The following is a 25,741-nucleotide window of genomic DNA, read 5'->3' as shown; positions in this document are numbered from 1 at the left end:
TGAAGAATGAGCAGCATTATGTCAGAATTTATGAGAAATACTCTTGGACAAATGCAAGGATGCCTTTTCTGGAATTATTTTTAATTTCACGTATCAATTACATCAGCCTGACCAAAATCAAATGATCAGATATTGTTGTTTGTAATGAAGGGAAAAATTAAACAGACTTTGAACATCAGAACTGTGAAATTCCTACAATACTCTGTACTGTTTGATCATTACCTCATAATTCAAATCAAACTTTATTTACATACATTGTTTTACAACATTAAGTCCATGGTATAGTATACGTATTTATCTGAGGCCCATAGTATAAATGGTCTGGAGTTGCTTCCCTTTCCTCAGAGTGTTAGATCCTGCCTTTTTATTCCTGCCTTTTTATTCCTTTTTATTCTTCTGACTGAAGATGTTATTTCTATGGTCTGTTTTTCTCTCTTTGTGGATATTATCTATACTGTATGCTCAGGGTTGGGTGGGTTACAAGTTACTAGTTACCTGTCCAAAATTGTAATCAGTAGTGTAACTTTTGGATTACCCCAAACTCTGTAACGTAATCTGATTACATTTAGTTACTTTTAGATTACTTCCCCCTTTTAAGAGGCATTAGAAGAATACAAAAATGTATGTTACCAGTTGAATGACATTTATTGCAAGATCAATCAATGTTAAAGTTTACATAGCTGGCCATATATATATACATGGATGTTACATTTTACTTTATGGGTTGGTTATATAGGCTTCCTCTAGCCCATTACTTTCTACTACAAATAATAATATGATTCAATTATATCTTTACATTAAAAACCAAAGTCTATCAGAATTTCAATCGATCCAATAAATGTTATTCCCCTTGATCTTCAAAAAGAGGACTTGGAAATATGGAAGTATAGATTAGCCATGGTTTTACCTGAGCATAACCCCACAACTAAGGACTTATTAGCCAGCCTTATTCTGTTGTTCATGATTTTGTTGTTATGGAGGACTGATTGGGCTCATTGATTCGAGTTGAAAAATAAATGCTGCCCTCATGGAATGGCATGTTTTGAGCACCACTGAAAAGTGCTATTTACATGTGAAAAATGAATGCCATATTCTGTATTGGCTATAGGCCTATTGTTTTCCTTTTTGTAGTGGACACTATGATATCTTGAACATATGCAGCTGTTTAAAGGGCAAATCATCAGCAACAGACAATCCCACAGGTGAAGAAGCCGTGTGTGGAGGTCCTGGGCTGGTGTGGTTACACGTGGTCTGCGGTTGTGAGGCCGGTTGCACTCACTGCCTTAATCTCTAAAACAACGTTGAAGGCAGCTTAACATTTAATTATCTGGCAACAGATGGACATTACTGCAGTCAGCATGCCAATTGCACATTCCCTCAAAACTTGAGACATCTGTGGCATTGTTTTTGCGTGACAAAACTGTATATTTTAAAGTGGCCTATTTTGTCCCCAGCACAAGGTGCACCTGTGTAATGATCGTACTGTTTAATCAGCTTCTTGATATGCCACACCTGTCAGGTGGATGGATTATATTGACAAATGAGAAATGCTCACTAACAGGGATGTAAACAAATTTGTGCACAACATATGAGAGAAATAAGCTTTTTGTGCGTATGGAACATTTTCTGGGATATTTTATTTCAGTGCATGAAACGACACTACATTTATATTTTTGTTCAGTATATATGGCTGTGGTCCGGTGCCTTATTTCCTACAATACTGTCCATCAACAGGCGGTAGGTAGCCTAGCGTTTAAGAGGCAAACGGAGGGTTCCAATCCCAAGAAGTGAGTGGTTGCTGCTATCAAATCCTAGATGCCATACCTGCTGTCCTGCCCTTAATCCCCCATAACAACTGCTTCACAGGAGTCATAGTATGGCAGCCCCCTGCTCCAACCTCTATAAACAATGCATTCAGAATGTATTCAGACCCCCTTGTCTTTTCCACATTGTTACGTTACAGCCTTATTCTAAAATGAATTTTTTTTAAATTCCCCCCTCGTCAATCTACACACAATGACCCATAATGACATCACAATACTCCATAATAAAAAAGCAAAAACAGGTTTTTAGACATTTTTATCAAATTGATTACAAATAAATGAAAATATCACATTTACATAAGTATTCAGACCCTTTACTCAGTACTTTGTTGAAGCACCTTTGGCAGCGATTACAGCCTTGAGTCTTCTTGGGTATGACGCTACAAGCTTGGCACACCTGTATTTGGGGAGTTTCTCCCATTCTTCTCTGTAGATCCTCTCAAGTTCTGTCAGGTTGGATGGGGACCGTCACTACACGGCTTTCTTCAGGTCTCTCTAGAGATGTTAGATCGGGTTCAAGTCCGGGCTCTGGCTGGGCCACTCAAGGACATTCAGAGACTTGTTCCGAAGCCACTCCTGCGTTATCTTGGCTGAGTGCTTAGGTTCGTTGTCCTGTTGGAAGGTGAACCTTCGCCCCAGTTTGAGGTTGTGAGCGTTCTGGATTAGGTTTTCATCAAGGATCTCTCTGTATTTTGATCCGTTCATCTTTCCCTTGATCCTTGATCCCAGTCCCTGCCTCTGCAAAACATCCCCACAGCATGATGCTGCCACCACCATGCTTCACCATAGCGATGGTGCCAGGTTTCCTCCAGACGTGACGCTTGACATTCAGGCCAAAGAGTTCAGTATTTGTTTCATCAGACCAGAGAATCTTGTTTCTCATGGTTTGAGAGTCTTTTAGGTACCCTTTGGCAAACTCCAAGCGGGCCGTCATGTGCCTTTTACTGAGGAGTGGCTTCCATCTGGCCACTCTACCATAAAGGCCTGATTGGTGGAGTGCTGCAGAGATGGTTGTCCTTCTGGAAGGTTCTCCCATCTCCACAGAGGAACTCTGGAGCTCTGTCAGAGTGACCATCCGGTTCTTGGTCACCTCCCTGGCCAAGGCCCTTCTCCCCCGATTTCTCAGTCTGGCCAGGGGGCCAGCTCTAGGAAGTCTTGGTGGTTCCAAACTTATTCAATTTAAGAATGATGGAGGCCACTGTGTTCTTGGGAACCTTCAACGCTTCTACTTGTTTTTGGAACCCTTCCCCAGATCTGTGCCTCGACACAATCCTGTCTCGGAGCTCTACGGACAATTCCTTCAACCTCATGGCTTGGTTTTTGCTCTGACATGCACTGTCAACTGTGGGACCTTATATAGACAGGTGTGTGCCTTTCCAAATCATGTCCAATCAATTGAATTTACCACAGGTGGACTCCAATCAAATTGTAGAAACATCTGATGATCAATGGAAACAGGATGCACCTGAGCTCAATTTCGAGTCTCATAGCAAAGGGTCTGAATACTTATGTAAATAAGGTATCTGTTTTTTATTTTTCATGAATTTGCAAAAATAATTATAATATTTAAGTAAAAATATTTATATATTTTTTTGCTTTGTCATTATGGGGTATCGTGTGTAGATTGATAAGTAAAAATTAAGGGGTCTGAATACTTTCTGAATGCGTCTCTTTAGGAGGGGTTGACATGGAAACGGGAGTTGAATTTGGAACTGTACAATAAAGGAATCTTAATCTGTAGTGTTTGATCATCATTCAAACCAAATAAATGTGTTTTACAAAAGTAAATCCAAGGTCGGCTCCCGCCTTTTGGGGCCCTGAGAGATTTGGTTGGGGTGCCCCCCACCTCGCGGTAAAACATTTGAGTATGCCCCTGATGGTGAAGAGAAATGTATGTTTTAAAATTCATTTCCTGCTGTTCTACACATTTTGCCATGGGGTGGAGAGATTTTTTTTCTTGCAGTTTTACAGCTAAATTCCTGCAATTCTACACATTTTGTATTTTTTTTTATTTGTAATTGTCACGCCCTGGCCTTAGTTATCTTTGTTTTCTTTATTATTTTAGTTAGGTCAGGGTGTGACATGGGGGATGTATGTGTTTTGTATTGTCTAGGGTTTTTTGTATGTTTATGGGGCAATGTTTAGTCTAGGTGTATGTATGTCTATGGTTGCCTAGATTGGTTCTCAATTAGAGACAGCTGTCTATCGTTGTCTCTGATTGGGAGACATATTTAGGCAACCATAGTCATTAGGTAGTTTGTGGGTGATTGTCTATGTCTATGTTGCATGTTAGCACTTAGTTTGTATAGCTTCACGTTCGTCGGTTTATTGTTTTGATTTGTTTGTATAGTGTTCTTCGTTTTCGTCTTCATTAAAGTAAAGATGTATTGCTATCACGCTGCGCCTTGGTCCTCCTCTCTTTCACTTTACGACGATCGTGACTGTAATTTAACTTTATTTAAGTCGGTTAAGAACAAATTCTTATTTACAATTACCTCCTAGGAACAGTGGGTTAACTGCCTTATTCAGGGGCAGAAGGACAGATGTTTACCTTGTCAGCTCAGGGATTCGATCTAGCAACCTTTTGGTTACTGGCCCAATGCTCTAACCACTAGGGTTCTGCCCTTAACCCCCCTTAACCCCCCTGCCCTGCCACCCCCCTGCCGTAATGACTTATTCCATGTTAATATGGGCCCCTGGGCACATTCCCTGCCCGGTCGGTATTCAGCAGTGATTACTACTCAGGTTAGATAGTTGGCTAGACTAACTTCCAATCTAAAAATTGTTAGCCGACATCGCTAATTGAGTGACTGTCAGTGACAAACAAACTGCTGATGCACAACCACATGTCTGAATTGGACCCGGTGTATTCTACTATTCTGAGTCTTAATAGTAAGTTGAGACCCAGACTGAGCTCCTAAGATATTGTCAAACCACGTCAAGAGGCAGTCAATGAACTGGGAGTAGCTGGAGAAGGACTTGACCTCCAGGCAAGCAACCAGAGCCATGTCGTCTGCATATTTGATGAGGGCCATAACTCACTGTTGCTTCCTAAGAGATTTGTCCACATCCTGCCTTTTTATTCACTTACCTGACAAACAATCTCTTTGTCCTAATGCTCTTCACTCTTTCAGTTTCTGTCCTGTTTTCTTCCTTTGTGGATTTTATCCACATGCCTCAGCAGATGAGACTTCTGAGTGAATTTTTTACCACAGACGGAGCAGCCATGAGGTTTCTCTCCTGTGTGAGTCAGTATATGCCTCCTTAGGTCCGCCTTCTGAATGAAGCTTTTCCCACAGTCACCACACCTGTATGGTTTCTCTCCTGTGTGAGTCCGTATATGTTCAGTTAGGTGCCCCTTCTCATCGAAGTTTTCCCCACAGTCACCACAGAGAAAGGAATTATCTCTGCTGTGAGTCCGTATATGAGTGGTTAGGTTCCCCCTCTGATTGAAGCTTTTCCCACAGTCTCCACAGCAAAATGAATTATCTCTGGTATGAGTCCTTATATGCATGTTTAGGTTCCCCCTTTGATTGAAGCTTTTCCCACAGTCACCGCAGCTAAATGGTTTCTCTCCTGTGTGAGCCAATATATGTATCTTAAGGGACCCTTTATGCCTGAAGCTTTTCCCACAGTCACCACAGATAAATGGTTTCTCTCCTGTGTGAGTCCGTATATGCATGGTTAAGACCTCCTTGCGATTAAAGCTTTTCCCGCAGTCTCCACAGCTGAATGGTTTCTCTCCTGTGTGAGTCAGTTTATGCATGGTTAGGTGCCGCTTGAGCCCAAAGCTTTTCCCGCATTCTCCACAGCTAAAAGGTTTCTCTCCTATGTGAGTCAGTTTATGAATACTTAGGTTCCCCTTCTGACTGAAGCTTTTCCCACAGTCACCACAGCTAAAAGGTTTCTCACCTGTGTGAGTCAGTTGATGCACGGAAAGGTGTCCCTTCTTATTGAAGCTTTTCCCACAGTCACCACAGCTAAATGGTTTCTCTCCTGTGTGAGTCCGTATATGATCCGTTAGTGTCTTCTTGAGACTGAAGCTTTTCCCACAGTCACCACAGCTAAATGATTTCTCTCCTGTGTGAGTCAGTACATGTTCGGTTAGGTTCCCTTTCTGAGTGAATCTTTTCCCACAGTCACCACAGCTGAATGGTTTCTCTCCTGTGTGAATCCTTAAGTGCTTGGAAAGATAGCCTTTGTATTTGAAGGTCTTTCCACAAACAGGGCAGGTGCAGGGTTTCCCACCGTGACAGCGTCGGACATGGGCCTTTAGTTTACAGGTGGAGTTGTAGCGTTTTTGGCAGGAACTACATTCACTGGGTCTCTTACTGAAGAGAGTCATATGTCTCTGCAGGTCAGCTATCAGAGCAAATGTTGCACCACAGTCACAGCAGTGGTAAGTTTTTCTAGCTGTGGTGCTGGGTTTGGAACAGCGTTTCTCCAATGGTGGACTGGGATCCAATGGTGGGCTGCTGTCAAGTCCTACTGTGTCGCTGCTTACGGCTGAACTGTGGCTGGAGGCATTGCTGTCATTATCTGGAAGGTCAAGACCATTTAAGTGGGTCACATGGACAAAAGGTTTCAGATCCACTGGGTTAGAGTCACTCTCTCTGTTCTCCACAGTCTGGGTTTGGGGAAGAGTCAAGGACCAAAGTGGGTCCTCCTGATCACGTTCACTTTTCACACAGGAAGGAGTGAAATTGAACTCTACGATATCAGCCTCCAGAACTTGAAGCTGCTCTTCCTCCTGACTGGTCCTGACTTCCTCCTGTTCCTCTTTAATCTGTATGGTCTCTGGGTCCTTCTGACCCAGACTGGGGCTCCACTTCTGCTCACAGTGCTGCTGCTCAGGGGGAACCTCCTCTTCAGAGACAGAGAACTGCAGGGAGTCTGGAGGGACGGAGAGGAGGAGCAGAGGTTATTTATAACAGAATTTGGAATCAATCATGAATTATAGATCTCTATGACTTTTAATTTCATGTCTGATCAGAACAGGGATGAGGCGGATGTCCAGGTTAAGGAGGGTTCAATGGGAAGAGATGTCCAGGTTAAGGGGGTTTAATGGAAGGAGATGTCCAGGTTAAGAGGGGTTTAATGGAAAGAAAGGTACAGGTTAAGGGGGGTTTAGTTGAAGGAAACGGCTAACATCGCTAACCAGCTTGCTAACTGCCCATTCATTCTTAATGCAAATGCTAACGCTAACGGGAGTGTGTGAGCTAGCTAACGCTTTAGATCCACTATAAGCGGCGCGTTGCTATGCCAGCAACATCGCGTTCTACCAGCGACACAGAGCGTGTTATTTTGAGAACGGAGCAGAGGGGAAAACACTTCCCTATTCTAGTTTCCTCTAGTGTACCATAATCATCCGTTATGTGTCAGTACAATAGCTTTGGTCCAGTTTTTAGCAAGTACTCTTATATTGTTGGTAGTGGCTGTACTAAATCAGGGTTCACGAACTGGCAGCCCACGGTGTCAAATTTGGCCCGCGGGAGGTTTTATTTGGGCCCCCCCCCAAATAAAAGATTATTTGTTGGACATTGAAGACTGAAGACTGTAAAAACACCAGGAAATCAGCTCCAAGTGATTCAAATCTGTTCCCAAGTATTTCCAACGAATAACAGAAAGACAGGTGATCATATACAAATGTAAGCAAAGTCTGAAATGATTATGTTTTAAGTCAAATATTATATCTGTTTGGGCTTCTTATTTGCAATTATGTTCCGGCTCCCATCTGCTCAAGATAAAGATCAGCCCGCGGCTTAGCTGAAGAATCAACGACGTTCAAGTTTGGAAGACTGACAGGCACCTTCATTCTATCTTGTGAATTGAAATAATGAGAAATAAAGTTAATTTAGGTTGCATTATAGTCTCCACTAGACACCACTGGCTATTTTACTAAACTTGATGAAGTCAAGAAGATACTAGCTAGTAGAAACTCTAGGTTACGTTGACAATGTTCCCGATGTAAACAAAAGCAGCATATGTAATTAGAGGATCCTTTAGTACAGGGATCATCAGCTAGATTAAGCAGCTTGGACGCTGCCATTGGGCGTGGCGTGACGCAACATTAGATTTCATCAGCTTTCATTGAGTAAAACCCCAAACAGCATGCAGATGTAGTAGCACGGTGGCTAGGAAAAATTCCCTAGAAAGGCAGGAACCTAGGAAGAAACCTAGAGAAGAACCAGGCTCTGAGGGGTGGCCAGTCCTCTTCTGGCTGTGCCGGGTGGAGATTATAAGAGTACAGGGCCATTTAAGGCCAGATTGTTCTTCAAGATGTTTAAACGTTCATAGATGGCCACCAGGGTCAAATAATAATTAGTGGTTGTAGAGGGTGCAACAGGTCAGTACCTCAGGAGTAAATGTCAGTTGGCTTTTCATAGCCGAGCATTCAGAGGTTGAGACAGCAGGTGCGGTAGAGAGAGTGAGGGAGTCGAAAACAGCACGTCTGGGACAAGATAGCACATCCGGTGAACAGGTCAGGGTTCCCTAGCCGCAGGCAGAACAGTTGAAACTGGAGCAGCAGCACGACCAGGTGGACTGGGACATCCCATGAGTCATCAGGCCAGGTAGTCCTGAGGCATGACCCTAGGGCTCAGGTCCTCCGGAAGGGAGAGGGAGAGAGAATTAGAGGGAGCATACTTAAATTCACACAGGATACCAGATAAGACAGGAGAATTACACCAGATAAAACAGACTGACCCTAGCCCCCTAGGCACATAGACTATTTTAACATAGATACTGGAGAATGAGACAGGGGTGGGTCGGGGGACACTGTGGCCCCGTCCGACGATACCCCCAGACAGGCCCAACGACTAGTCTGGGTTTCTCTTTCTGTCTGTGGTATGCTCACAGAGTTTCTAAACCCAGAGGCGCAACATCACAAGACTTCTGGGAACGCTTGCGAAACAGACCAAGCAGTTTGAAAAGTCAATGAGAGAAGTGAACAATTCTTCCTTAGTTGTACATTTTCGCAAAAATCTAAAGGCACAACCCAGATTCGAGCCAACGTCTTAAGTAGTTGAACATTTTATTACTCCAACCTCGTGAAAGTGACAAACTGACAAGTTTTCATTTTCGTCAAAAACAACTTTATATCGAAGGAGTGCCTTTGATTGGACGGCCTGCACACGCGCAGTTCGGCACGAGACGACCGTTAGAAACACGTCATTGGCTCTACTCATGAGCTTAGCTAGCCAACGTCACCTACAAGTGTGATCGGGGATTTCTATTGGAGAAGCAGTTTCTGCCTATCTTCATACTGTACTGTTTTTGGTATGCTCTTGCTGGGGTCCTACACTGAACATCCCGGGAATATTGACTGCTGATAGGCTTACATAATAATGACTGGTGTGACCTTGACCAATAAGAACTAAAGGAAATTGGTGGTCCTCTTATGGGAGACTAACATGATGACCACACTGCTCACTTTGTGTGTGCGAGCGTTGCAAAAATAAATGTATACATACATGTTACTCAATCATTTCATCCACCCTGCTCTCGCGCATCTGAGTAGCCAGGCGCTACAATATAACTTGGTTCTATTTTTACACTTCATGCACTCCAAGTCCCGCCTCTCCCATTTCCTCATTGGTTTTTAAGAGCATATACCCACGTTGGAGATTGAAAGATGAACTGAGGTCCACACTCCAGTCCAGTTGGTGATGGTAACACACCTTAAAGTTGGTTGCCATAAGTCCACAGACGAAGAAGACTGAAAGAGGAGAGATTACTAGAAACTAACTAGCGTTCCCCTTTTATCTGTGGATTAATTGTTGGAGTAGAGAACACACGATTTTGTGTGACTCGAAATGGGTCAAAATTCTACAAAGATCCAGAAAAAAAGGACCTTGTGCATTTCAGGTAAAATAACAACCCAATGTTTATATCCCAGGACAAATTAGCTTGAAACAGCTAGCTAGCTAAATAGGACAAATTAGCTAGCTAAATGTCCATGAATGTTTCCTGTGTTTTGACCTATTCCCAAATTAATACAGTTGGTTCAGAGTTCATTTTTATATTTCAACCTGCATGTCCTGATCGCGTCGGGTGTGGATGGACAAAAATCAACATGCGCGCGACGGTGCACTCGGACACACGTGCGTGCCCGGTCAAGTCAGCATTGTAAGCTGCTTGACTAGAACTACCCAGAAGGAATAACTAGAATCAGCTGACTGAAAATGGCTGTTTTTACAACAACTATTTTGAAAACCTTAGAAACTTTACTTTCATATCACCGTAGCACAGCAGGCTGCTGAGGGGAGGACGGCTCATAATAATGTCCGGAACGGAACAAATGAAATGGCATTAAACACATGGAAAGCATGATTTATTTGATATTCCACTAATTCCGCTTCAGCCATTACCACGAGTCCATCCTCCCCAGTTAAGGTGCCACCACCCTCCTGTGCACCGCAAAATAATTTTACAAATATAAAAAGATACACTCACTGTGTATTGTTTTAACACATTACCACAGAGGTGTTTTGAGTTGTACGTTACCCTGAATTACGACACTTCCTGCGCTAATGGAAACTCGGGAGGGAACACAAAAAAAGAACCTCTGTGTAAATCTGTTTTAAAAACAGGAAGTGTATCTTTTGTATTTTTGGATGATACTTAAGTTGAGGGTTCAAAGGTTTACAAAATTGTATCATAATCAAGGATCAAGTGTTTTCTAGATAAAACGTTTAACACTTGACCAAATCATCATCCTCAGCTAATCAAAACGGATGTTGAATAACTCCCATGAAGCACTGGAGTCAAAAGTGCAAAATAAAGACCAACTTTCCGGGAAAGTTCAAATATAATTTTACTCAACATTCGTGACAGGCAGGGGACATATAGGTTTTTGTAATTGGAAAAATGTGAAGCTGCTGTCTAAGTCCCCCCTTAACCTGGAAATGTCTTTCCATTAAACCCTAGGTTGTCCAAGCAAGGGAAAGCATTGACATGTCGGGGCTATTAATCATCCGTTCAAGGTAAAAGTAAAAAATAAATAAAAATGCTTACATTTTTTAAAATGGTGATCACAAACAATAAACAGTTTATTAATTTACTAGAACTATTGCTGACTATCAGTAGATCTACATACGAACCTATTCTACATAGTTTTATCTCTGGTGTGATCCGCAGCAGTCTCCGTAGCCGATCATTCTCTTCCTGGTACTCTGCTACAGTTTCCTCAACCGCACCAAAAATCTCCATAGCAGCAGATGCCGTTAAACATTCATTTAACAACACACGAAACAACTGTAGTTTAGATGTTTTCAGTGGACTGAGAGTTGGGTATTCAGCTAGTACGGCTTCTTGACATGGGTCCTCCTGATCACATTCACTTTTCACACAAGAAGGAGTAAATATGGAGTCTTTGGTATCAAAGCGCCCTTGAAGCTGCTCTTCCTCCTGACTGGTCCTGACTTCCTCCTGTTCTTCTTTAATCTGTGTGGTCTCTGGGTCCTCCTGCCCCAGACTGGGGCTCCACTCCTGCTCACAGTGCTGCTGCTCAGGGGGAACCTCCTCTTCAGAGACAGAGAGCTGCAGGGAGTCTGGAGGGAAGGAGAGGAGGAGCAGAGGTTACCTATATAGACTTTAGACATGCCTGAGTGCACAATGCCATTTCAAAATGCTTTTGTTGACTCAGACAATTTTTTAAAATAACTTTCCTATATGAAAAAAACAGATATACAAACATTGACATTCACTGTAGTGTTGAATGGAAACACAAATGTAGAGGAACAAAACATCACATATTCAGAAAAAAATAAAATTCTACTAGTAGTACTAGGTGGTCCATATTAGAGATCGACCGATTAATCGGCATGGCCAATTAATTAGGGCCGATATCAAGTTTTCATAACAATCGATAATCGTAATTTTTGGACGCCAATTATATGTTTTTTTTAAATCTGCATATTTAAAATAAATTAATGTTAGCAGGCAATATTAACTAGGGAAATTGTGTCACTTCTCTTGCGTTCTGTGCAACAGAGTCAGGGTATATGCAGCAGTTTGGGCCGCCTGGCTCGTTGTGAACTGTGTGAAGACCATTTCTTCCTAACAAAGACCGTAATTAATTTGCCAGAATTTTACATAATTATGACATAACATTGAAGGTTGTAAAATGTAACAGCAATTTTCAGACTTAGGGTTGCCACCCGTTCGATAAAATACGGAATGGTTCTGTATTTCACTGAAAGAATAAACGTTTTGTTTTCGAAATTATAGTTCCCGGATTTGACCATATTAATGACCTAAGGCTCGTATTTCTGTGTGTGTATTATATTATAATTAAGTCTATGATTTGATATTTGATAGAGCAGTCTGACTGAGCGGTGGTAGGCAGCAGCAGGCTCGTAAGCATATACCTGATAACATTATGTGGGTCCTAGGGGATGCCTCCCTAGGGACCACATAATGTTATCAGGTATATACCGAATGTCCCCCCCCCCACCCCCTTTAGGACCACATAATGTTATCAGGTATATACTGAATGTCCCTCCCTCCCCAAGGACCCACATAATGTTATCAGGTATATACTGAATGCCCCCCCCCCCCCAGGACCACATAATGTTATCAGGTATATGATGAATGTCACCCCCCAGGACCACATAATGTTATCAGGTATATGTTGAATGACCCCCCCCCCTAAGACCCACATAATGTTATCAGGTATATGATGAATGTCCGTGTCCCCCGTCCCCCCCCAGGACCACATAATGTTATCAGGTATATGATTAATGTCCCCCCCCCCCCCCTAGGACCACATAATGTCATCAGGTATATGATGAATGTCCCCCCCCCCCCCCTAGGACCACATAATGTTATCAGGTATATGATGAATGTCCCCCCCCCCCCCCTAGGACCACATAATGTTACCAGGTATATGCAGACTGTCCCCCCCCCCCTAGGACCACATAATGTTATCAGGTATATGATGAATGTCCCCCCCCCCCCTAGGACCGCATAATGTTATCAGATATATGATGAATGTCCCCCCCCCCCCCAGGACCCACCTAATGTTATCAGGTATATGATGAATGTCCCCCCCCCCCCCTAGGACCCACAATGTTATCAGGTATATGCTGAATGTCCCCCCCCCCCCCCCCCCCCCCAGGACCACATAAAGTTATCAGGTATATGATGAATGCCCCCCCCCCCCCCAGGACCACATAATGTTATCAGGTATATGCTGAATGTCCCCCCCCCCCCCCCCCCCAGGACCACATAAAGTTATCAGGTATATGATGAATGCCCCCCCCCCCCCAGGACCACATAATGTTATCAGGTATATGATGAATGTCCCCCCCACCCCCAGGACCACATAATGTTATCAGGTATATGTTGAATGCTCCCCCCCCCCAGGACCACATAATGTTATCAGGTATATGATGAATGCCCCCCCCCCCCCCCCAGGACCACATAATGTTATCAGGTATATGATGAATGCCCCCCCCCCCCCCCAGGGACCACATAATGTTATCAGGTATATGATGAATGCCCCCCCCCCCCCCTAGGGACCACATAAAGTTATCAGGTATATGATGAATGCCCCCCCCCCCCCCAGGACCACATAATGTTATTAGGTATATGATGAATGTCCCCCCCACCCCCAGGACCACATAATGTTATCAGGTATATGTTGAATGCCCCCCCCCCCCCCCCCAGGACCACATAATGTTATCAGGTATATGATTAATGCCCCCCCCCCCCCTAGGGACCACATAATGTTATCAGGTATATGATGAATGCCCCGCCCCCTAGGGACCACATAATGTTATCAGGTATATGCTGAATGTCCTCCATAGGCCCATATACAGGTACAGGAGTTCTGGGAAGTGGGCTTGTTGCCTTTGAAGTCCAGAGTGGACCAACTTAAACTTAATCATATGTTTGACATCTTAAATGATCGTGCACCAGGTTACATGAAAAACCACATTGATATGGTCTATAAAACCAACACAGTCACAATACCAGAGCTAGTGTTATGTCTTGTAAAATCCCCAAGAGTAATCAGTACTGTGAGGAGCACGTTTTCCTATACAGGCATGTGTCTATGAAACAGCCTCCCCTTGGAGATCAAACAAAGACTAAGTAGAAATATCTTTAAAAAGTAGACAAAGGTTTTCATTTTGACAACGTTGTCTAAGAGAAAACACTCAACTGCGACCTTGTGACCCCTACTGCTGGTCAGGTGTATTTATTTGAATCAAATCACATTTGATTGGTCACATTAATGTTATTGCAGGTGTAGCGTGCGAGAGAGCGAGAGAGACCCACAATGCCTGTATAACACATTAAAAAAACGAATTACTGCAAAGTTGCCTAGGGGCTAGATGCACGGCGGCCCTGTCTATCTGCCCCATTTTCCATATAGGTATGATAGGTGTGTGCAATTAATAGATTGTTTTAATGTGAAATTAACATGGTTGATTTTTAAGGTTTAGGGAGAAGGTGTAGTGAATAGTGCCCCTTTTTAGGATGTCAATATAAATGAATGTATTTATGGTTGTTTGTAATTTTGTCTTGCCTTTTAATCATTGTGTGTGTTATTGTTTTTACCATTGAGGACCACTTCCGGAAACAAGCGTTTTAATTAATACTTTTAAAAGTGAGATACTATGGGTCCACATTGTACATGTCAGCTACCCCCAAAATAAATTCAATTCAATGCAATGTAGTTAAACAAAAAATAAATATAGAGTGGAGTACAGCACAGAGTAGCAGCAGATCATCAACCCAGTTATGAAGCGGGACTAGACCATATATCCAGTATCGGCTGACATATTTTGTAAAACAATGGACTTCTATTGATGGATTGTATAGAATCTTTTCCATGTGTATTACATTCCCTAAATCCCATAATCACATTTCAAAATGTAGATAGTTTCCAAAATTGCAATATGAGCCGTTTTGCTAACAAGAGTACAGAGCGAGACAGCCTTTCTTTCCTGGTTATTCCCATCAATTGAATCAATCAGACCGGTCTGTGGGTCTGGGCCTGGCTATATCTCTATCTTTAGATAAGTAATCAAATATGCAGACAACTATTGAATCATACATAACAATTGTTAATTGTTTCAATGGTTTATTACATCTTGTAGGCTACACATTCGCAGCTAAAAGCGTAATTGATGTGCAGACCAATAGAGCAACATGGAGAGAACAATTACTAGTTACAGTAGCTAGCTAGCCATCCAGATAGGTAGGTAAATAAATCAAAAGTAAAACATTTAAATACAATGTTTTAAAAATGGTTCAAATTGTGATTTTGTCTAACCAGTTTATTAATTCAGTAGAACTATAGCTAGCTACCAGTATATCTAAATACGAACCTATTCTACATAGAGGTATCACCGGTGTCCTCCGCAGAAGTCTCCGTAGCCGATCATTCTCCTCCTGGTATTCCACTACCGTTTTCTCAACTGCCCCGAAAATCTCCACAGCAGCCGCCGTTAAACGCTCATTTAAAAACACACGCAACAACTGTAGTTTAGACATATTTTAGACGACAGAGTTGGGTAGCCTATTTAGGTCAGTCAGTAAGTCTTTGTTTACTCCACAAAAAAAGGGTGTTTGAAATCAAAACATTTACATCCAATCCTGAAGCTAGCCACAATAAGGATGAACCACAATAGTGGAATTTCCGGTTTGCATTCAAAATAAAAGTCACCCATTTGAAACTGATCCAAACGGATGGAAATAGTGAAATGATACCATATTTGCAATAGATAATTGTCAACAAGGTTAGAATGTTGTTATATAACTTAAAAAGGAATACAATAATTATAATTGGACAAACAGTAAATAAAAATGCAACATATAAAGTGTTGGTCCCATGTTTCTTGAGCTGAAACAAAAGATCCCATGTAGTGTACCTTTAAAAAAAAAGGTTGGGGCGTGGATCAGAATACCAGTCAGTATCTGGTGTGACCACCATGTACCTCATGCAGAGTGACACATCTCCTTCGCATAGAGTTGATCAGGCTGTTGATTGTGGCCTGTGGAATGTTGTCCCACTCCTCTTCCATGGCTGTGCAAAGTCGCTGGATATTTCTGGGAACTGTAACACGCTGTCGTACACGTCGATCCAGAGCATCCCAAACATGCTTAATGGGTGACATGTCTGGTGAGTATACAGGCCATGGAAGAACTGGGACATTTTCAGTTTCCAGTAATTGGGTACAGATCCTTGCGACATGGGGCTGTGCTTTATCATGCTGAAACATGAGGTGATGGCGGTGGATTAAAGGCATGACAATGGGCATCAGGATCTTGTCACGGTACCCCCGTCCATTCAAATTGCCATCGATAAAGTGCAATTGTGTTTGTTGTCCGTAGCTTATGCGGCCCATACCATAACCCCACCGCCACCATGGCGCACTCGGTTTACAACGTTGACATCAGCAAACCACTCTCCCATCGACACCATACACGTTGTCTGCGGTTGTGAGGCCGGTTGGACGTACTGCCAAATTCTCTAAAATTATGTTGGAGATGGCTTATGGTAGAGAAATTAACATTCAATTCTCTGGCAACAGTTCTGGTGGACGTTCCTGCAGTCAGCATGCCAATTGCACGTTCCCTCAACTTGAGACATCTGTGGCATTGTGTGACAAAACTGCACATTTTAGAGTGGCCTTTTATTGTCCTCCGCACAAGGTGCACCTGTGTAGTAATCATGCTGTTTAGTCAGCTTCTTGATATGACACACCTGTTATTTTGGCAAAGCAGAAATGCTCACTAACAGGGATGTAAACACATTTGTGCACAACATTTGAGAGAAATAAGCTTTTTGTGCATATGGAACATTTCTGGGATCTTTTATTTCAGCTCATGAATCACAGGACCAACACTTTATATGTTGCGTTTATATTTTTGTTCAGTGTACAATGATGGAAACAGTTCTAATAAACCACATGGTGATCTACAATGATAATTTCTTGTATAAACTAAATTAAAAGACAAAACATTGTAACAATGGGGATTTCTGACAACTGTAACCGCTTGGGACGGATGTGACAGCTTGCACTAAAACCAGAGAATGCAGTTATCAAGAGAAATTATAAAGAATGTTGTTGAATTGGGACTAGAGTTCACTTAAAACATAGTTTGTAGTTATACAAAGTGCACTTATCAGGAGTCAACTGTATATCATTACTCAAAAAAATTCGGACAATATCATGAATGAGCAGCGTTAAGACAAAATGGATGAGAAATACTCTGAAAGACGGAAGGAGATTTTCAGGAAAGTATATATATATTTTTTAATGTATCAATAACCACTCCCTCGTGGCAAAACATTTCAGTGCTTTTATCACAATAGGTGATAAGAAATGTAATTGTACTTAAACAGAGGAAGTTACTACAGAGGAACGGTTCAGAAAGATCTTTAGGTCATTAAAGGCAGTCGGAGGCCGGGACTATAAATCAATTTTGTGAAGAGGCTGCCTGAGGCCGTGACTATAAATCAATTGTGTGAAGAGGACGCCTGAGGCGGTGACTATAAATCAATTGTGTGAAGAGGCCGCCTGAGGCCGTGACTATAAATCAATTGTGTGAAGAGGCCGCCTGAGGCCGTGACTATAAATCAATTGTGTGAAGAGGCCGCCTGAGGCCGTGACTATAAATCAATTGTGTGAAGAGGACGCCTGAGGCCGTGACTATAAATCAATTGTGTGAAGAGGCCGCCTGAGGCCGGGACAATAAATACATTTTGTGAAGAGGCTGCCTGAGGCCGTGACTGTAAATCAATTGTGTGAAGAGGCTGCCTGAGGCTGTGACTGTAAATCAATTGTGTGAAGGGGCTGCCTGAGGCCGGGACAATAAATCAATTGTGTGAAGGGGCTGCCTGAGGCCGGGACAATAAATCAATTGTGTGAAGAGGCTGCCTGAGGCCGTGACTGTAAATCAATTGTGTGAAGGGGCTGCCTGAGGCCGGGACTATAAATAAATTGTGTTAAAGTTTTGACGAGACAGACTCTTGGCTGGTGTAAATGAGAATTTGGAACATGCTAAAGTCTAATTATAAAGGGAATAGCTAAATTGGGGGAAAGGAGCAATCTAACTAGGTATAGACTTTACTGCGTCCTCATAATCCTAGTGTGACAATGACTCAGAGTAAGCCCCTCGTGCTTCCTGGCAGCCAATGGTGTAGCGTCTACCTGGGTTCTCTGTCAAAGTGGAATCTAGGTACAGTTTCAGATATACGTTTCTAATTTTGTCAGAAAGTTGTTTTCATTGCAAGTTAAGGCTTGCAGTTAGATAGCCAGCTGGAGTTCGATCGCTGGCTTGCTAGCGAACGTTAACATTGAACCTAATTTATTCGGTTAATTTAGCTATGACAATCTGTTTGTGTTGCTAGTAACGTTACTCTATGGATTGGGATTATAGTACATTTTTTAGCTAGCTAACATTAACGCTACATGTCTAAACAAAAGACCCCAAGTTAAAGCTTGCTGTTAGCTAGCTAACGTTAGATGGCTGGCTTGCTAGCTAACATTAATTTACTTGTATGATGTGTGTGTAACGTTAGTGATGTTTTCTCAGAATGCCATTTCGCATTGCTAGTAATAGCCTAATGTTAGCTAGCTAACATTGAACCTATTTGGTTAACTTTAGGTAGCTATGACAAATCGGTTTGTATTGCTAGTTAAAGCTTGCTGTTAGCTAGCCAGCTGATGTTAGATGGCTGGCTAGCTAGCTAACATTACGTGTATGAACTGTGTGTAGTAATGTTCTCAGAAGGCCATTTCGCATCTATTGTATAATAATGCTCAAATATTTGTATCTGGAAGTTGTCTTTCAGCATCAGTAGAACACGCCTGACTCCTCCACCAATCATACAAGGACAATGGTCTAATGCCTCCCATTAAAAAAGAGAGCTGGCCCAAGCAAGCAAAGGCAGCAGCGCAGTCATCAACTACATGCCCCATTTCTTCACCAACTACGGAGTTGGGGAAACACGTGTAGACCTGAATAGTGATAACTGCAGTGGCCAAAACAAGAACAAGTTTGCACTCTGGTATTGTGCCTGGCGGACCATGCACAAGCTCCACCACAGTCTGGACCTTCACTTCCTGATCACAGGCCACACCAAGTTTGCCCCCGACTGGTGCTTCGGCCTTATCAAGCAGTGCTTCAGAAAGACCAGAGTGAACACTGTCTGAGACTGCTGGTGTTGTGAAGAACAGCACTGACAGGGGTCAACGTCCCACAGCTGGTTGGACTGGAGGATGGTACGGTGCTGGTGGAAAGCTATGGCTGGCAATAACACCTGACTCCGTACTTCAGGCCGCTACCACAGTCCAAGCAGTACCAGCACTTCAGGTGAAAATAATTTTCAACGCATTGTATGAGGTTATTCTTCTTATCTAAACTTGGGAGGAGAATTGATGTTGTGCAGTGTTGTAATGTCTTCTGATTTTGTTGTTATTTCCTGTTTTACAGCTTCGTTGCTATGGAGCCTGGTGTTGTTGTCGCCAAGGAGCATTCGGACTCAGTCAGGACCAGATTTTAGCTGCTGTGCATCGCTGACATCCTTCCTCCCATAGATGGTCTGCCTGTACAAGCACCACCTGGACTGGACACAGCTAGACAAATATATGTTTTTGAGAAGATCAGGGAGTCTTGCGACGAAGAAGCTATGGACATCTCATGCCCTGCACCAAAGTCAAGGGCAGGACAGAAACAGGCTCTCCGAATATAAACTCAGCAAAAAAAGAAACGTCCTCTCACTGTCAACTGCATTTATTTTCAGCACACTTAACATGTGTAAATATTTGTATGAACATAACAATATTCAACAACTGAGACATAAATTGAACAAGTTCCACAGACATGACTAACATAAATTGAATAATGTGTCCCTGAACACAGGGGGGGGGGGGTCAAAATCAAAAGTAACAGTAAGTATCTGGTGTGGCCACCAGCTGCATTAAGTACTGCAGTGCATCTCCTCCTCATGGACTGCACCAGATTCGCCAGTTCTTGCTGCTCTTCCACCAAGGCACCTGCAAGTTCCCGGACATTTCTGGGGGGAATAGCCCTAGCCCTCACCCTCTGATCCAACAGGTCCCAGACGTGCTCAATGGGATTGAGATCCGGGCTCTTTGCTGGCCATGGCAGAACACTGACATTCCTGTCTTGCAGGAAATCACGCACATAACGAGCAGTATGGCTGGTGGCATTGTCATGCTGGAGGGTCATGTCAGGATGAGCCTGCAGGAAGAGTACCACATGAGGGAGGAGGATGTCTTCTCTGTAACGCACAGCGTTGAGATTGCCTGCAATGACAACAATCTCAGTCCAATGATGCTGTAACTCACCACCCGCAAACCATGACGGACCCTCCACCTCTAAATCGATCCCGCTCCAGAGTACAGGCCTCGGTGTAACGCTCATTCCTTCGACAATAAACGCGAGTCCAACCATCACCCCTGGTGAGACAAAACCACGACTCGTCAGTGAAGAACACTTTTTGCCAGTCCTGTTTGGTCCAGCGATGGTGGGTTTGTGCCCTTAGGCGGCGTTGTTGGCGGTGATGTCTGGTGAGGACCTGCCTTAAAACAGACCTACAAGCCCTCAGTCCAGCCTCTCTCAGCCTATTGCGGACAGTCTGAGCACTGATGGAGGGATTGTGCATTCCTGATGTAACTCGGGCAGTTGTTGTTGCCATCCTGTACCTGTCCCGCAGGTGTGATGTTCGGATGTACCGATCCTGTGCAGGTGTTATTACACGTGGTCTGCCACTGCGAGGACGATCAGTTGTCCGTCCTGTCTCCCTGTAGCGCTGTCTTAGGCATCTCACAGTATGAACATTGCAATTTATTGCTTTGGCCACATCTGCAGTCCTAATGCCTCCTTGCAGCATGCCTAAGGCACGTTGACACAGATGAGCAGGAACCCAGGGCATCTTTCTTTTGGTGTTTTTCAGAATCAGCAGAAAGGCCACTTTAGTGTCCTAAGTTTTCATAACTGTGACCTTAATTACCTACCATCTGTAAGCTGTTAGTGTCTTAACGCCCGTTCCACAGGTGCACGTTCATTAATTGTTTATGGTTCATTGAACAAGCATGGGAAACAGTGTTTAAACCCTTTACAATGAAGATCTGTGAAGTTTCTTTTAGATTTTTACGAATTATCTTTGAAAGACAGGTCCTGAAAAAGGGACGTTTCTTTTTTATGCTGAGTTTATATGGCTACTTGTAAAGGTTGTCGTAGTCGTTCTCCTCCTCAGACGAGGAGGAGCATGGATCGGACCAAGATGCGGAGTAGGAGGTATTCATGATTTTAATGGCAAACCAACAAACACTACAAATTAACAAAACAACAAACGTGACTAACCTGCAACAGTCCTGTGTGGCCCAAACGCTAACACAGGAAACAAACACCCACAAAACACCAGTGAAACCCTGGCTGCCTTAGTATGACTCTCAATCAGAGACAAACGATACACACCTGTCTCTAATTGAGAATCATACCAGGCCGAACACAAAACCCCACATAGAAATAGAAAACATAGACTGCCCACCCAACACTCACGCCCTGACCAATAAAGACATATAAAACAAGAGAAAACAGTTCAGGAACGTGACACTACTAAACAGCAAGCTACAACGTTACAACCAGCCATCTAAAGCTAGGTTTCCCAGTAAGCATTAGCACAGGGCCTCCCGAGTGGCGCTGCAGTCTAAGGCACCACTACAGACCCGAGTTCAATCCCGGGCTGTGTCGCAGCCGGATGCGCTGTTCCCACATAACCAATAGGTCCCATTAGAGGCTGATTTCCTTGTTTCCAAGGTTACATTATGCACTGGGAGGACAACACTTACATGTAAGTCTCTGCCCATCTGCAAATCATGAACTGACAGTGAGCAATTTGATTCTCCATCAGAGTCCATTGTACAATTGCACACATTTTCACCTAGGTAGACAGACCCATTACCCTGTATACACCAGGCTGCAGTCAATGAGCTCTCTATTGGGATAGGGGGGGCAGATTTTATTTTCACAAGGTCTTCTATAACTACCTTTCCAAGTTTGGTTATAAAGAACAAAACATGTCATAAGGTCCAGTCGTCGAGTTGGGGAATTGTAAAACCACAGTGCTGGGAGAATGGGAAAAGTCTCATTTACACCAGCTGGGACACCCAATAAAGGAAGCCCTTCACCTACCCCCTGTGGGCTTAGCCCACAGACCCAACAGGAAGTGTTCGGGAAGATGCCATTCGCCACCATCTGTGCTGTGGAAAGGAATTAGTTCATAGTGTCTTTGAAGTCTCGTTTTCCTCTCGCAACCTCACCAGTATCTTCTGGGCCTCTACTCCGGGCCTGCGGTTGTCCCATTGGCTGGGGACGGTCCCTGGATCCTATTAGGTAATTACTGGCCAGCAGGAGCCAGACAACGGTCCCCACTATCGTGGTGAGACCAATCCAGAAACAGGTCCTTTCACATTCCCCGATCTTCCTCGCCATTCTGATTTCCTGGTTCTGGCACCTTCCTGCAGTGGGACGTGTGTATCCACGTATCCCGTTCTGCTACCTTGACAGCAGAGGACGTAGTCAGGAGCACCTGGTATTTTCCCTTCCACCTGGGGTCTTTCCTAATTTTTATTTGAAGGTCCTTGACCACAATGAAATCTCCTGGTTTCAATTTGTGATGAGCAACACCAGCAAGGTTCGTCAGAGAAGCCTTCACCCTGTCACGAATTCCCCCGGGTACTGCTGCTCATTCCGTTCACCAGCTCTGGAGGTCTACGTCACCGGCCTTCTAGGCGTCACTGAACTGGATTCATCACCACCAACTCCGGACTGTTTTGTCTCCTTACGCACACCTGGTTCCCATTTCCCCTAATTAGTGTGTATATATGTGCCCTTTGTTCCCCATTGTCCTCGTAGATTATTGTCCCATGTTCTTGTGAGTACCTGTGCTCTGTTGTATCGGCTTTCGTGCTATGTGTTATTGTGCATTTGTTATTACAGGTCTTGTCCCGTGTATTGTCGCTGTGGCCATGCAAGATCCACTGATCTAAAATGGCGCCGGAAGAAAATGGCAGCAGTTTTACGGGTGCCCAACCAACTGTGCTATTATGTGTTCGCGTTATTTGTAACTTATTTTGTACATAATGTTTCTGCCACCGTATCTTTTTTTATTTTTTTTATTTTTTATTTTATAAATTTTATCCCATTTTCTCCCCAATTTTCGTGGTATCCAATCGCTAGTAATTACTACCTTGTCTCATCGCTACAACTCCCGTACGGGCACGGGAGAGACGAAGGCCGAAAGCCATGCGTCCTCCGAAGCACAACCCAACCAGCCGTACTGCTTCTTAACACAGCGCGCCTCCAACCCGGAAGCCAGCCGCACCAATGTGTCGGAGGAAACACCGTGTACCTGGCCCCCCTTGGTTGGCGCGCACTGCGCCCGGCCCGCCACAGGAGTCGCTGGAGCGCGATGAGACAAGGATATCCCTACCGGCCAAACCCTCCCTACCCCGGACGACGCTATGCCAATTGTGCGTCGCCCCACGGACCTCCCGGTCGCGGCCGGCTGCGACAGAGCCTGGGCGCGAACCCAGAGACTCTGGTGGCGCAGTTAGCGCTGCGATGCAGTGCCCTAGACCACTGCGCCACCCGGGAGGCCCTGCCACCGTATCTTAAGGCAAAAAAGAGCTCCTGGATATCAGAACAGCGATCACTCACCTCGGATTAGACAAAGATTTTTTCTTCAACAAGCAAGACGCACAAGACATTCTCCAAACACCCGACAGGGCCATCATCTCCGTTATTTGCAAGAGGAGGTGACTCAGGTACAGAGGACAAAGAGCCGGATGCCTGGTCAGGACCCGGAAAAGGCGAGTGGGAAAGCTGCCGTTAAGGTCAATACTACTCGCCAACGTGCAATCATTGGACAATAAACTAGACGAGGTACGATCCCGAATATCCTACCAACGGGACATCAAAAACTGTAATATCCTATGTTTCACGGAGTCGTGGCTGAATGATGACATGGATATACAGCTAGCGGGATATACGCTGCACCGGCACGATAGAACACACTTCGGTAAGACGAGGGGGGCGGTCTGTGCATATTTGTAAACAACAGCTGGTGCACAAAATCTAAGGAAGTCTCTAGATTTTGCTTGCCTGAAGAGAGTATATTGTGATAAATTGCAGGCCATGCTACTTGCCTAGAGAGTTTTCAGCTATACTTTTCGTGGCTGTTTATTTACCACCACAGACAGAAGCTGGCACTAAGACCGCACTCAGACAGCTGTATAAGCAAACAGGAAACCACTCACCCAGAGGCGACACTCCTAGTGGCCGGAGACTTTAATGCAGGGAAACTTAAATCAGTTCTACCAAATGTCCATCAATATGTTAAATGTGCAACCAGAGGGAAAAAAATTCTAGATCACCTGTACTCCACACACAGAGACGCATACAAAGCTCTCCCTCGCCCTCCATTTGGTAAATCCGAACACAACTCTATCCTCCTGATTCCTGCTTACAAGCTAAAATGAAAGCAGGAAGCACCAGTGACTCGGTCTATAAAAAAGTGGTCAGATGAAGCAGATGCCAAACAACAGGACTGTTTTGCTATCACAGACTGGAACATGTTCCGGGATTCTTACGATGGCATTGAGGAGTACACCACATCAGTCACTGGCTTTACCAATAAGTGCATCGAGGATGTCGTCCCCACAGTGACTGTACGTACATACCCCAACCAGAAGCCATGGATTACAGGCAACATTCGCACTGAGCTAAAGAGTAGAGCTGCCACTTTTAAGGTGCGTGACTCTAACCCGGAAGCTTACAAGAAATCCTGCTATGCCCTGAGACGAACCATCAAACAGGCAAAGCGTCAATACAGGGCAAAGATTGAATCATACTACACTGGCTCCGATGCTCGTCTTATGTGGCAGGGCTTGCAAACTATTACAGACTACAAAGGGAAGCACAGCCGCGAGCTGCTCAGTGACACGAGCCTACCAGACGAGCTAAATCACTTCTATGATCGCTTCGAGGCAAGCAACACTGAGGCATGCATGCAACACTGAGCAACACTCATGTTATTGAGTGCTACGGCAACAAACAGTGAACAGTATTGAAGTCAGCAAAATCATGTCTTCACACTAAAACAATCGGAAGCTAACTAATGCATGTTTTTGGTTTTGGTCCTTATTTCAGTGATCCAAAAGTTCTCCTTTTATAAGGTTAAACATGTAAGTTGGTTACTAATTTAACCACTATTAATAATGAGTCAACAATAACCTGTTGTATAACTATTTATATAATTGTTTCAGTGATACACCATGACAGCGCAATACACAAGGGGTGGAACAGTGGCAAAGGTATCCACAGGACAAACAGAATAATATTAGTCTGAGGAGAGATTAAATAGCATTAATACAACAAAAATCATTCTAAACACACCTTTACTTTACAAAGTTAAACAGATGTATTTTTTCTTCACTATAAGTAGGAGTAATATTCTTAGATCAGCCTCGAAGTGGTAGGCCACACAAGCTCACAGAAAGGGACTTCTGAGTGATGAAGCGTGTAGTGGGTAAAAATCGTTGGTTGCAATACTCACTACGAGTTCCAAACTGCCTCTGGAAGCATGTTCAGCACAAGAACTGTTAGTCGGGAGCTTCATGAAAGGGGTTTCCGTGGCCGAGCAGCCGCACACAAGCCTAAGATCACCATGTGCAATGCCAAGCGTTAGCTGGAGTGGTGTAATCCACGCCGCCATTGGACTCTGGAGCAATGGAAATACGTTCTCTGGTGTGAGGAATCACACTTTACCATCAAGCAGTCTGACAGGACAAATCTGGGTTTGGCGGATGCCAGGAAAATGCTACCTGCACCAATGCATAGTGCCAACTGTAAAGTTTGGCGGAGGAGAAATA

General features: G+C 43.8%; 1 protein-coding gene across 2 annotated transcripts in view; it reads right to left on the bottom strand.

Annotated features, from left to right (window-relative positions):
• Positions 1-60: 60 nt before the first annotated feature.
• LOC129835749 (oocyte zinc finger protein XlCOF6-like) overlaps positions 61-25,741 on the bottom strand; it is a 64,409-nt gene continuing 38,728 nt past the window's right edge. The window contains exons 1-3 of one of the 2 annotated variants that reach the window (XM_055901511.1): positions 15,161-15,444; positions 10,925-11,374; positions 61-6,716 (exon numbers count right to left, since the gene is read on the bottom strand). In XM_055901511.1, the coding sequence (XP_055757486.1) occupies positions 4,954-6,716; positions 10,925-11,374; positions 15,161-15,326 (2,379 nt within the window). In that variant the 5' untranslated portion in view covers positions 15,327-15,444 and the 3' untranslated portion in view covers positions 61-4,953. Of the gene's footprint in view, positions 6,717-10,924; positions 11,375-15,160; positions 15,445-25,741 lie in introns of those variants that run through there. The other variant, XM_055901510.1, reaches the window with a different exon arrangement.

Source organism: Salvelinus fontinalis, chromosome 36 (assembly GCF_029448725.1).
Source record: "Salvelinus fontinalis isolate EN_2023a chromosome 36, ASM2944872v1, whole genome shotgun sequence".
Lineage (NCBI taxonomy): Eukaryota > Metazoa > Chordata > Actinopteri > Salmoniformes > Salmonidae > Salvelinus > Salvelinus fontinalis.
This window is presented reverse-complemented; position numbering and strand designations above follow the sequence as displayed.